This window comes from Oryzias melastigma, linkage group LG19 (genome assembly GCF_002922805.2).
Source record: "Oryzias melastigma strain HK-1 linkage group LG19, ASM292280v2, whole genome shotgun sequence".
NCBI lineage: Eukaryota > Metazoa > Chordata > Actinopteri > Beloniformes > Adrianichthyidae > Oryzias > Oryzias melastigma.
The window spans coordinates 7,989,530-8,003,572 of NC_050530.1; the positions used below are offsets into that span (position 1 = coordinate 7,989,530).

Genomic DNA, 14,043 nt, shown 5'->3' on the forward strand with positions numbered 1-14,043 from the left:
TTTTATTCATTAAAATAAAAGAAATAACAGTAACAACAACATAATGTAAGAAGTATATTTACCTTGTCAGATTTCCTTTTCTTTGCTACAAAATAAAAATGGAAAAAAGTTTGAATAAAAATGTTATTTAAACAAATAACAGTAGATTTCTGTGAATGTTCACCTTTCTTTTCTGCGCCGTACGACCAGTCATTATCATTAACGTCATCATTATCCTCTTGGTCACTCTCTGACTTGTTGTTGGTGTTGTTACCTGTTACTATTCTGTCAAAGAAAATAAAAAAATATTCAGTAAATCAGCTCAACTGATTCGTTTGACTGTAAATTAAACTATTTCTTCCTTTTTGTTACTATTATTGATGTAAAAAGCCAGAGGAACATTAGCGAGACTTGAGACTATTCTGTGATTTAAATGTCGGCCATTTTTCTCTCCTACCTGCGGTTGGCTATGCGGCTGCTGTTCCGTCCCATTCCCAGGCATTTCTCCAGGTGCGGGGCAAATCGTGACGCTGCGATGCTTCGGCTGCAGTTGGGACAAACGCACTCCTTGTTTTTCCACTGATTGTACACCTGCCCAAACACATCCAGTCCTGGCTGGTCCACAATTTCTGAAAGGAGAAATCCATTTTTTTGTCCTTTTCTCTGTGAGTCAATAAAGTTTTTTTTATTTAAATAAACAAATCAGATTTCAATGTCTATATTAGAGATTTTTCTCCAAGCAGAACACTTTTTCTGATAGTTGACAGTTTTCAAGTATAAACCAGGATGTACAAACCAAAGTCCCTCATGCTCTCTTGGTCCGTGTCATCCAGGAAAAAGTAGCCCTGCTTTACAGCCCGATGGACCTCAAAGCAAAGACCCAGACATGCATCTTCCACCAGCTCAGACAGGATGTCCTGAGCCATGCCCTAGAAATAAGAATAAGAAACAATAATAATAAGAAACTGAGATTATATTAGGTCCAATCTTCTTTTAAAGTCCCACCTTCATTATTGTTGATTTACTTTAAAAGCGTTCCCAGTGTCTTTTAATTACAGCTATGCATTTTTTAGCCACAATTTATAAACCTGTCGTGTTCTCTAGAATACAGTTACTGCAGTAGTTTATCAGAAATTCATCTGAGTTATGAGTAAGCCTTCCCTCATTTCCCATCATTCCTTTGTTCACGCTCCCTCCTGCTAGCTTACAACCAAACATTAGAGGAAGAACAAAAATGGCGACCAATATCGAAGACGTATATGGCTGGATAGCTATGATATTGGGGCTGTAAGCTAGCGGTAGAGCGTGTAAAGAAAGGGATAACGGGAAACGAGCTGAGGCTTACTTCCGCCCACAACTTGGAGGTGAATTTGTTATGAACTGTAGTCACTCTGCAGAAACTATGTTGTAGAAAATGACATGTTTTTGATTTTGGCTGAAAACCATAATTGAAAAAGTGATTTTTGCTCGTATTTAATTTATTTAGTAAACAATTTATCTGTGTTTAGTTTGGATTATGCAAAAAATATAAATAAATAACGTTGGTTTTGAAAAATATACATATATAAGATATGAAATCGGCAGTGGTTTGCCTGTAGAAGGAGGTGACATGAACCACCTCCTGCAGCTTTAGTGTGGCTGTGCATCAGCGTACCTCCAGCTTGCTGTTGTCCAGGCTGGACACAGAACCCTCCTCCATTTTCATTTGCCAGAACTACCAGATGAACAGCCAACGCTGTGGTCATGCTGTAGCGCTGCAAGCATTGGCCAAATCAGGGCTGCAGCAGAGGGGAAGCGCAGTTAGCATCACACACACACATTTGTGCCTTTAAACGAGGGAGAAACTCACAATTGAACGTTGAACGGGCAGCCTCGGAGTTACTTTCCACGCTTATAACCTGAAAAACAACAACAAAAACGGCAACTTTAAACGATTTAATTTAATTAATTGTAAATATTAGCATTAAATTAAAGTAGCTCAGCTCGAGGAAAACAAAGAAAGAGCGTGGCTAGTAGGAATAGAATGGAGAAACTACAAAGCCAGTTAGGAAGAGGTTAGCTTGTTATGCTGCGTTCAAGACTACACGGTCAACAGCAGAAGCAGCTGCTGTTCAATCACGAAGACTGGCAGCAACGACGAAGTTAAAGACATTATTAGAAAAAATATATATTTTCAAACTGTTTACAAGCTAATGATACATCTCATTTACAGCGACTCAGCTTTCCTCCGAAAACAAACTGCGGCACTGCGGCTGTCCGACACGCGCCTGAACGTTTCAAACGCTGTATTTAAAAAAACGCACAATGCGGAACTTTAAAGAAAAAAACCAAAATCATCTGCGGCAAATCCTTTAATTGAGTTTATTTACCTGTTTCGGCAGGCATCCATCTTTGCATCAGAGATCAGACGGTAGCAATCGATCGCAGCACGAGCGCCCCACTCACCGATGGTGTCTTTAGCCGCGCGCTGACTGCCGGGGGATTTCTGTTCACTCCACTGTTTTTGTCGGCGAGTGTCACGTGACCGCGCCCGAGCCCTTCAAAGTTCAGGCTTCATCGCGTATTTTTCTTTATGAGTTAAACTTCGAATAAAACTGTAAACAAAATACAAATTAACATAAATACAAACCAAACAGTCCTTATTACAAAACATAAAAATGTAATTAAAACACTACATACACCCAGAATCTACTAAAATTAAGACTGCCTGGGTGGCCAAACACGAAACTCGGATTATTGAGCTGTTCATTAAATGCAACTTGAAAACACATTTACAGAAAACTACTTTAGGGAACAGTGGGGGCTAATATGCAGTCCTACGATTTTTTTAGTGGCCCCCACTGAAAAATGTTAAAGTTTAGTATGGATGTCGGATCACTGGAGATGTTGGAAAAACGCAACTTAAACTATTTAAACATGATTTAGTTGAATATCCACTTCTATGGAAAGTGTTTTTAGCATGCTCTTGTTGCACTTCTTCACAATGGAGGACAGATTTATATTTAAAAAAAAAGTAAGCTTAAAATTGTATTTATGGATATGTCTTTATGAAGAGAAAATAGACTTACTCTGATTTGAACATGTGTAATTCTTGATTTGTAACTCATACAATACATTTTGTGCATTAGTGCAATAATTACAAAATTCAAAAATATGCAAAAATACGCACAACTTAACTGCTTGAAACTAAGCGTACAAATCAAAAAAAAAAAAAAAAAAAACACATACATTTCTTGTTACGCACACACAGCCGCATTATACACAAATCTGATGAGAGGCTCTTCATGTCTCCAAGATTCATCCATAAGTGATGTGTTTAAATCAAGAATTGTGTGGCAAAAATCAAGAATTATGCACGCATAAATTCAATGTTACACTCAAATCAATAATCACGTGTAAATTCAATGTTACGCACAAATCAAGAATTATGCTAGCACAAACCAAAGCTATGCTAGCACAAATCAAGAATTATGCTAGCACAAACCAAAGCTTTGCTAGCACAAATCAAGAATTATGCTAGCACAAACCAAAGCTATGCTAGCACAAATCAAGAATTATGCTAGCACAAATCAAAAATTATGCTAGCACAAATCAAAAATTTATGCTAGCACAAATCAAGAATTACACACGCATTCAATGATACACAGAAATCAATAATTATGCAGGCACAAATCAAGAATTATGCTAGCACAAACCAAAGCTATGCTAGCACAAATCAAGATTTATGCTAGCACAAATCCGGAATTATGCTAGCACAAATCAAAGCTTTGCTAGCACAAACCCAAACTATGCTAGCACAAATCCAGAATTATGCTAGCACAAATCAAAGCTTTGCTAGCACAAATTAAGAATTATGCTAGCACAAACCAAAGCTATGCTAGCACAAATCAAGAATTATGCTAGCACAAATCAAAAATTATGCTAGCACAAATCAAGAATTACACACGCATAAATTCAATGATACACAGAAAACAAAAATTATGCAGGCACAAATCAAGAATTATGCTAGCACAAATCAAAGCTTTGCTAGCACAAACCAAAGCTATGCTAGCACAAATCCGGAATTATGCTAGCACAAATCAAAGCTTTGCTAGCACAAATCAAGAATTATGCTAGCACAAATCAAAAATTATGCTAGCACAAATCAAAAATTATGCTAGCACAAATCAAGAATTACACACACACAAATTCAATGATACACAGAAATCAATAATTATGCAGGCACAAATCAAGAATTACGCTTGCATAAATTCAATGTTACACACAAATCAAGAATTATGCACCCATAAATTCAGTGTTAAACACAAATCAAACATTATGCACGCACAAATCGAGAATTACGCAAGCATAAATTCAATGCTTTGCACAAATCAAGAATTATTCACCCACAAATCAAAAATTGAGCAGGCAGTAATTTAATATTACGCACAAATCAAGAATGACACATGTACAAATCAAAACATTTTCTCCCCATATTTCTTTATTCAAATTGTTTTGATTAAGGAGGAGACGAAAAATTGTTGGGAAAAGCTTGTAGGTGTGATGTAGGTGCAACAGTTGGGCGGACCACAAACTCCCCGCTCCGTTCCACTACGAATCCACTTGCAGTCCAACAGATCCATGAACGTCTTTATTTTCCTCATTCGAGCTGGTATCTGGCTCAATCTATACAGCTGGATAGATCCGATGTTGATCGCCATTTTTGTTGCATTGGTAATGTTAGGTTAGAGTTGTGAAGGGCTGTAAGCTAGTGGGAGAGCATAATCAAAGGGATGATGGGAAATGTAGTGCATGAGAACAGAGAGGCAAATTTCTGATGAATACTGCTGCTCTGCAAAAACTATGTCCTATAAAACCACCATTTTAATTTTTCATTTAAGGTAAGATTGCATAATCACAATAACACCATAGGGTAAGCTTTTAAATAGACCAAAAGATGATTAGAGTGAGACTTAAGGCAATTTAAGATCCAAAAGGGATCACCACCGCACTTTAGTAAGGCTTTACATCTTTTAATCAGTCCAAAATTTGCTCTGTGATTATTTCTTCTACAGTAATCGTCTTTTTGCTGCTCCAACATTTTTCTAACATCCCAGAAGATGAAACATTAAAATACATGTTGATTTCAGAAATTCACTGACAAAATAATCTCAGGAAACATAAAAGTTACAAAATGAAGTTAAGAAATTTAATTTATTACAGTTGATACATGGCATCATTTCTGCAGGACGTTTTGTCCTCTTAGAAAAAAAAACTCAAGTGGAAAAAGCAAAGATTCAACAAATCTTTTTATAACACATTTGCCATACAGTGCAGTGTATCATCATTTTAAACATTTGTCCTGATTTAAGTCCCAGAATAAAAGGCAAATGATCCACTTTTCCTGGATGTAGAATTTTTCCATCAAATATTCAATTTTCTATTCTCTAGTATGAATCTGTTGTTGGTGCCGTTTAGATCTCAAACATGTGGATCTCAATATCATCTTCCTCTTCATAATCTTCTTCCTGTAAGTCAATGAGAGTAATTTAACACAGAGAAATGTAAATAAATGAATCAAACTCGATTGTTTCTTGTTTTTCATGCATCTCGTATTCAAAATATAGTCATGAAAAGTTGGTGAATCTATTTCAGTTTAGAAATGACCACAATTGTAATTTTTAAAGAATTGTTTTGGCTTCTGTCTTTGACAAAAGCTCTTAGGAAATTTTATCAAGTGAACACATTTTATCAGGCAGGTCAAAATGTGAAAACTGATAGATTTCACATTAGAAAGCAAATAAAACCACCTTGCCAAGGATCAAAGTGTTATCCTCTTCTTCACTGCTGCTGAACACAATCTCCTCATCTTCTGAATCCTGTAATACAGAAAATAGACATCACATACGTTTATCTTTCCTTATGTTACATTTCTACTTCATTTATCACTCCCAAAGTAAAGATCCTGATAACGTTTACGCTGAACTTACTGAAGTTTTGCACGACTGCATATCTTTGCGAAACTTTTCATTTACACCCAGATATTTTCTTTTCTGGAAAACAAAATGTGAAAAAAATAAATCAAATAGGAGAAAATACCAAAGTTTGATGCATCAATAAGAGATAAAAGTGTACTAAATGATCCAGTGGGTGGATTCACATTTTTCAACAGTAACCTGACACAGCTGATCATCTTAATCCAATTTTGGTTTAAATTTACTTCAGTTCAATGCAATAATTTATGGTAACTTTAACTTTATTTAAGATTAAGCATCTTGACTGATTTTACAACTACAGATAAACTTGTTTCTTTCTCCTTCAGCCATTCAGCTGCAGAGGCTTGAATCTCCATCCTTATCCGAAAAATGATCCGAACCGTGAGTTTGCGATTCGTTACACCCCTAGTAGCGTCCTTTTCATAACACGGAAGTGCCAACCGTTGCAAACATGTTCACGAAGTAGAAAAAATTCTTTCTTCCCGGCTGGATTTATACAACACTAAAGCCCGATCCGAATACTCCCCTTCTCCCTCCCCCTTAGCCCTCCCCCTTCGTTTATCTCTCCGTGCTTGCTCCAAACGGAGGGTGATGAAAAAGTAGTGTCTAATATTTCAGACGTGACTTCCGTTCAATGACGTCATCAACATCGCCGGTCCGCTAGCATTAGCGCGGCGCTTCCAGCGGTTTAATATCCATAACAACAGCGGTTTTATAACTTTAATAAGGTCACAATACAACATAAAGTCAATACTTACATTTAAATGTAAACATCTGCGGTTCAGAGCGCACCAAAGGGAAGAAAAGAGCTTCTTTGTGCAACGCGGTTTACTCTCGCGATAGCGGACTTTGGCGGACCTCTGTTCGGAGTGTGAAACTTAAAAAATAATAATTCCGGACACGACTTCAACTGCCACTTCAAATCAAGGGGGAGGGCTAAGGGAGAGGGAGAAGGGGAGTATTCGGATCGGGTCTAAGACAGACATTTATAGGAACAGAGCTGTGAAAACCAAAAGCCTGGAGCAAGATTTGAACTGCTTTGACTTTTTGCTCCGAGCCTCAACCTATTATAGATGGTGAACGAGCGCGAGTAAACCGTTAAAGACACCGCGGCCCTCGAGTTGGCTATCTTTGGTCTACACGATCAACGTGAATCAGTTGATTCAGATAAAAGCCACTTTTCATGTTGATTTTGCAGTGATACGCAACACATTATTGGTCCAAAGCTGCTTTTTCCACAACAGAATCAGCAATTCACTACTGTAAAGTGTTGAGCAGGGGTGAGATTATATAAGTTCGTTTCCTTCCACTCCCTTTCGACTCCTTTGGACAATCCTAGTATTCAATAGTCATGAACTATATGCAAAAGAGCAAATATGTTATATATTATATTTACAAGTAATAACTGAACTATTTCCTGGTGCTTTAGAATCCATGTGTATTTTGCAATCACATTTATGACTAATCATATTGTTCGATTTACCTTTGCGCAGATTCAAATTTCTGTTGTCCCTTTTTATATTATTTCTGCTTCAAATGCTTGAAATAAACCAATTCCAATATCAGCTGGAATCACATGAATTGCATAAATTGTTGTAGAGTTACGGGCAGTCAAAAGAATTTGGACAATGCTGCTAAAGCTCTGGTGTTTAAGGGTTTAGATCAATAAGGCGTCACATTTGGAAGGAAAAAAACGAAAGAAAATAAGAGAGAATTTGAATGTATTTACGGATGGGTTCGACTTCCAATATTCCTTCCTTTTTTGTGGCGTCATCGCCTGTTTTAGGAACAAACAGAATCATTATTAACATGATTAAAGTTCAAACATTCTATGCGACAAATCAAACATTGATAAATACCAAAAACCAATTCTGCAGCTCTTCCGAGTACTGTTGAATCTTGTTTTTTCTCTTTTCTTTGTATTCTTCTTTAGTTTCCTCTGACAAGCTTTTCCACATTTTGTTCACCTCGCAAAAACGCTCATTTGTAATCGGGATTTTTTCTTTGAGAAGCTGCATCTGTTCTTGAATGAAAATTGTGTTCCCGGATCTGGAAAAGGGAGTAAAAAAAAAAAAATAAAAATAAAAACTTTTGCAAAAAAATGTTTTTTTCTTTTTTGACCAGCAGGTTTGAAGGTCACACTCACGAAGATGGCATCTTCGGCTCATCCAGCCATCTTTTTAGGGCTCTCGATCTAGCAGACTGCAAGAACAAATCACAGCCATCGTTTTCACAAAAATCTTAGTTTACATCACTAAAAAAGAAGCTTGATTTACTTTCTTTTAAAATCAGATGTCAAAATTAAGTTGGACTGCCAGAAACGATTAATTTAATAGTCGACTAATCAAAGATCATTTTTCCGATTAGTCAACTAATCAGGTAGTGCGCAATCTGGATGTAAAGCACACATCTTAACTATCATTAACTTTAAACTAACTAAAAACTAGATATGTAGCATTACCTGTGATAATGCTAGTGTGTAAGCTGAATTTGGCCACCGAAAATGATAGTGCTGATAGCTAAAGATGCAGAAAATGATGGCTAAAAATTCTGAAGATGATAGCTGAAAACACTGAAGCTGATAGCCAGCTAAAATTTTAGTTAAATGCCAAATTAGCCTAAAAATTAAAAACTAAAAAAGCCTAAGTTAGCCAGAACAGCTATCATGCAGCTCAAATATTAGCTTAACTCCAAATTATCCTAAAAAACAAAAATCAAAATCCTAAATTAGCCAAAATAGCTACCATGTAGCTGAAATATTAGCTAAACTCCTAATAGACTTTAAAACAAAAAAAAAAACTTTTGTTAGTCAAAACAGCTAGCATGTAGCCAAAATATTAGCTAAATTCCAAAATATCCTAAAAAACTAAAATAAACATCCTAAATTAGCCAAAAAAGCTAGCGTGTAGCTGAAATATTAGCTAAACTCATAATAGACTAATAAACAAAAAACAAAATCCTAAGTTAGCCAAAACAGCTAGCATGTAGCTGAAATATTAGCTAAATTCCAAAATATCCTAAAAAACTAAAATAAACATCCTAAATTAGCCAAAAAAGCTAGCGTGTAGCTGAAATATTAGCTAAACTCATAATAGACTAATAAACTAAAAACAAAATCCTAAGTTAGCCAAAACAGCTAGCATGTAGCGGAAATATTAGTTAAACTCAAAATAGACTAAAAAACAAAAAAAAACTCCTAAGTTAGACAAAACAGCTAGCATGTAGCCAAAATGTTAGCTAAATTCCAAAATATCCTAAAAAAAACAAACAAAAAAATCCTAAGTTAGCCAAAACAACTAGTGTGTAGCTGAAATATTAGCTAAACTCCTAATAGACTAAAAAACAAAGAAAAAATCCTAAGTTAGCCAAAACGGCTAGCATGTAGCTGAAATATTAGCTAAACTCATAATAGACTAAAAAACTAAAAACAAAATTCTAAGTTAGCCAAAACAGCTAGCATGCAGCTGAAATATTACCTAAACTCATAATAGACTAAAAAACAAACAAAAAAATCCTAAATTAGACAAAACAGCTAGCATGTAGCAAAAATGTTAGCTAAATTTAAAAATATCCTGGAAAAAAGAAAAAAAAACAGCTAGGATGTAGCTGAAATATTAGCTCAACTCCAAGATAGCCTAAAAATCCCTAATAAATGCCAAAATAGTCCAAAAAGCTAGCATTCCATTAAATTAGTCGCAGACTATTTTACTATTTTAGTCAACCAATCGTGGCCGCCCTAATATTAATCAAATTGAGCACATTTAAATCATTTTTTGAAAGTTTGATATTTCCAAACAACTTTAAACTTCATTTTAAGAGAATATAAAAGCATTTTTAAAAGAGTTTCAACTCATACTAGATGTTTTTTTTCTATAAAAATGTATCATTTTAAATTAATTACACTTATTTTTCATTAAGATCAACATAAGAGAAAAACAGACCTTACCTTTTTCTTACTGCTCATTGTGATTTTATTCTTTTCGATGAACTGCTGACGCGTCTCTTCATCAAACCTCTGAGAAACAAAAAGCATCACGCAAAGCTTGTCGTCTGCAGATTATTGCACAGAACCCTATACTTTACCTCCAGGTAAGCATTCATCTTGACGTTGTACTCCTCATTCAGCTGTAAGAATTAAACAGAAATCAGAAACTATTTCAAGTATCAATTTGTTTGTGTTTGGATTCAAGCATTAATATTTATTAAAAGTCTGTGATGAATAAAGTGATAAATTTGATATTTACAATCCAAAAATTGCATCCAAAACATTTTTTTTTTGTTATTTTGGATTTGAATTTATTTTTAATCACTGATCACAGAGAAATTTTATTCAATAAATAATTTTTTTTTTCCATAACTGGAAATTAATTTAGGGTTAAAGTGTTTTAGAAGCAACACTTTCACTTTCTTTTTGATTTAGATAAGCTGCTATTGAAAGTGACGGAAGCCAGATGAGTTCACCCGGTAACCACAAGGTGGCGTTAAAGGGTAACCAAACAGGGAAGTTGAAGGCTGACTCCTCCCACAGCCAAAATTTAAAAATCGAGTCAGAGGGGTGGGGCTTGGGGAAGTGTGGGGCTGCAGATCATGACATGGAATCTACATGCTTTGATCAATCACAAAATTCACCTGTAGTACCTCCTTTCAACATGTAGGGGGCAGCAAAGAGACAGGTTTTGACTATGTTTTTAAGAATTAAACAAGTTTATTTTCATTTGTAAAAAAAAAAATAGCAATGACCAACAGACAGCCCCATTTATAGAAGTCAACGGCCAAAAAAAATTGATTTAGGGTTTGGTTACCCTTTAAATACCCATCAAAACTGCACAGAGTGAGGACATTTTTATGAGTTTCACCCAAATACTTTCATATTTTTTTTATAAAATTTGGGCTTAAATGTTGAAATTGATGTTTAAAAAAATGACAAACATTTCTCCAAAAGGAAAAGCATAATTTCCAGTAATTGTGGGGACAACTGTGCTGAGAAACAAAGGAATCACTGGACGCCATATGGAGTGACTATTAGGGCGGGGCTAGGATTAGAAAACAAGCACGCAATGCAGCGATGTGAATACGTATTGCGGTTACTAACATGAATTTGTACCCATTTTTGTGCTTGGTTGCACGTAAATGTGGGTCAAAGTTTCTCACCTCACGGCAGCGATCAGCATAATTCTTCTTCTGCGGTTGACTCAAATCCCGCCAGCGCCGAGCCCACTCTTTAATAAATCTGCTTTTTTCTAAACTTCTAACAGACAAAGACTGCTCCTTGCAGAAAAGCAAGTATCCATTACTAAAGACACAAAAAGAGATGAGATGACTGTCACAAAGTAGCAGAAGTTTCATACATGTCATACATTGATAATTTGAATAAATATAGGAGAGAGTGACTTACGTCGGAGGTTTAGGAGGCAAGTCTGGATGTTTTTCAGAGCTTTTTTTAACCTGCAGCAACAAGAGACGATGCATTTATGTGAACAAACATTTATGTACAATTGTTATGGATTAAGCCTCAAATGTTCTGATATTTTACTTACACTTGCAGGAAGATCCCTTTTTTTGATCTTCTGAGGGGTAAAACCAGGGTAATTTTGACTGAAAAACAGAATTTCCTATAAGAAAAACATAATTATCCTCACTAAATCAGCCTTGTTGTTGTGTTTACCAGAACGATTGCATCTTTTTGTTGTATTCCGCACATTCAAGGCTGTACTTTTCTTCATACTTGGCCTGAAAACAATCAAAAATGAAATTATTTGTATTATAATGGATGATTAATTATTTTTTAAAGAGCAGACTGGTTCAAGATTTTACCTTCTCCTCTTCTGGGAGCTTATTGAACTTCTTGGATGCCGATTTAAGAAGTTTTTGTGTGTCACGTTCTGGGTGTCTTCTTTGAAATTTTTCCAAGTTTTTCTCAAAATAGAGAACATTTGGAGGACGAGGTATCTTTGGGAACTGTGGTTGGATCTGCAAAGAAGTAAGCAGCAGATGGAACAGCTTCCAAAGTAACTTTCAGGTTAAATTAAAGGGAAAGATCTGTCGTTTTAACACAAAACTAACTGGTTTATTAAACTTCACTCAGTTAAGACGATCTTCAGCTGCACTCACCGTATCGTCAGTATTTGGATTGGAAACAAGACTTTCAGCTTCCTCAACTATTTCCTTCAGGGTCCGAACCTTGCGCATCTGTACGAAAACAACAAAAATATAGCATCCGATGAATTAGTGCTGCCACAAACGATTATTTTAGTAGTCGACTAATCGGGTCGTACGCAAAGTGGATGTAAAACACACATCTTAACCATCAGTAGTTTTAAACTAACTAAAACTGAATTTAGGTGCTGAAGATGCTAATGCTAATAGCTGAAATCACTGAAGCTAATAGTGGAAAAACGCTGAAGCTAATAGCCGAAAGCGCTGAAGCTGATAGCCAGCTAAAATATTAGTTAAATGCCAAATTAGCCTAAAAAAAATGAAATAAGCCTAAGTTAGCCAAAACAGCTAGCATGTAGCTGAAATATTAGCTTAACACCAAAATAGCCTAAAAAACAAAAAAACCTAAGTTAGCCAAAACAGCTAGCATGCAGCTAAAATATGACCTTAACTCCAAATTAGCCTTAAAAACAAAAAAAAAAAAACAGAAAAAAACGGAGTTAGCCAAAATAGCTAGCATGTAACTGAAATATTAGCTTAACTGCAAAATAGCCTTAAAAAACCTTAATAAATGCCAAAATAGTCCAAAAAACTAGCAGAATGCCATTATAACTTTCAACTTTACTACATTCTGACTCGATATAATATAAAGTAACGACTAATTGACTATTAAATTCGTCATCGACTATTTTAATAGTCGATTAATCGTTGATTAGTCGACTAATGTGATACGATGAATATAAAAAGAGCATAATATCTTTGGTTATTAAAAAAATACCTAAATTAATTTTTAAAAATCTGGTAAATCTCCTAAAGTATACCTTCTTTTTCTGGTTTAGTTATTTTATTTCATTTTGATTTCCAGAAACTACCTTTTTTTCCTGAAATGATTTGGTTTCTGGAATTATGCTAGGATTTCAAAACAGTAATGTTATTATAATTGTTATTGTGATCTTTATGTTTTTGTATTTTGTTGATGTGATTTGCACTTCAGGGCCACCGTAGTTACTTTTACAGAGTAAAAATCCAAAAGAAAAACCTAGCAGAATAAAGGTTCAAGGGTAAAAACAATTATATAAAAATATATTTGACGCAAAAAGTGGGTTGTCACACTTATGCGATTTTGCACTTCGGGGCCACCGTAGTTAACTTTACAAAGTAAAAAAAAATGTAATCCTAAAACAAATTGAACCGAACAATTTACTTTAATCTAAGAAAATATTTTAAAAACAATGTTACATACATTCAGATTTATTACTAGCAAATGAAGGCATAAAAAGATGCTTTATGTTATTGGTCTAACACCGGTAGTTTTTAGGCTTTAATTACTTTTTAAATCTATATTTTTGCTTTGTTTTAGTGGGACCAAATTCTCTATATATCTGAATCTAAAACAGCAGGATAAAGCTCAAATATTTCTATGACAGATGACATTTTGGGCTTATTTCGCTTCTTTAATCTTTGCAGAACTACAAGTAAACACGTGGCTCACGTTAAGCATGAATGATGTCCACATTTCCCGGCATTGGTCAGCAGAAAAAGGGGGAAACGCCACTTTCTCCCAGTCCACTCGCTTCAGTCCTCTGCTATAAATGCTAGCTTCCTCCGTTTCTGGGATGCTGGCTTTCAACGAGGCGAATAACTTCTGAAGGTTCTCCGGGGTCCATTCTAAAGCTAACAAACGTTTATATTAAAACACAAGAAAACAAATTATCCGAGCGAAATGTAAAAAAATAAAGACGATGTTCTTACCGGACTCCATTTATGCTATTTTTTTAGGTACAGTTCATTTATCCGTTTTCCTAAATTCACCTAAAACGTTATAGAAAACAAGCATGCTTTTATTTTTCTTTCTTCTTCTTCCTGTTTCCTTTCTCAAGTTCTTCTTCTTCTTCCTGTTTTGACAAATTATTCTTCCTATAGCTCACTGTCG

The 14,043-nt window shown here is 35.2% G+C and overlaps 2 protein-coding genes across 2 annotated transcripts in view; both read right to left on the minus strand.

Annotated features, from left to right (window-relative positions):
- Positions 1-2,502, minus strand: part of si:dkeyp-118b1.2 (uncharacterized protein LOC559983 homolog) — a gene marked incomplete in the record, with an annotated part of 4,900 nt that extends 2,398 nt beyond the window's left edge. Inside the window, 7 exon segments of the mRNA XM_024285742.1 lie at positions 63-85; positions 164-264; positions 437-608; positions 776-908; positions 1,634-1,757; positions 1,829-1,877; positions 2,349-2,502. Of these exon segments, the coding sequence (XP_024141510.1) occupies positions 63-85; positions 164-264; positions 437-608; positions 776-908; positions 1,634-1,684 (480 nt within the window).
- Positions 2,503-5,153: 2,651 nt separating this feature from the next.
- On the minus strand, positions 5,154-14,020 carry LOC112154668 (nucleolar transcription factor 1). The gene is made up of 16 exons (XM_024285794.2): positions 13,863-14,020; positions 13,603-13,784; positions 12,066-12,143; positions 11,769-11,924; positions 11,620-11,684; positions 11,492-11,549; positions 11,350-11,399; positions 11,106-11,247; positions 10,038-10,079; positions 9,901-9,969; positions 8,101-8,156; positions 7,814-8,003; positions 7,684-7,731; positions 5,949-6,011; positions 5,769-5,837; positions 5,154-5,486 (listed from the first exon to the last, which is right to left on the minus strand). Exons 1-16 carry the CDS (start codon positions 13,870-13,872, stop codon positions 5,433-5,435), a joined length of 1,332 nt encoding a protein of 443 aa, XP_024141562.1. The 5' UTR covers positions 13,873-14,020; the 3' UTR covers positions 5,154-5,432.
- Positions 14,021-14,043: the final 23 nt, after the last annotated feature.

Coding starts and splice junctions, on each gene's coding strand:
- LOC112154668 (XM_024285794.2), bottom strand. Junction 11,400..11,491: donor AAAGGGATCTTCCTGCAAGT/GTAAGTAAAATA, acceptor TTGTTGCTGCAG/GTTAAAAAAAGCTCTGAAAA. Junction 9,970..10,037: donor AGATGAATGCTTACCTGGAG/GTAAAGTATAGG, acceptor TTTGTTTCTCAG/AGGTTTGATGAAGAGACGCG.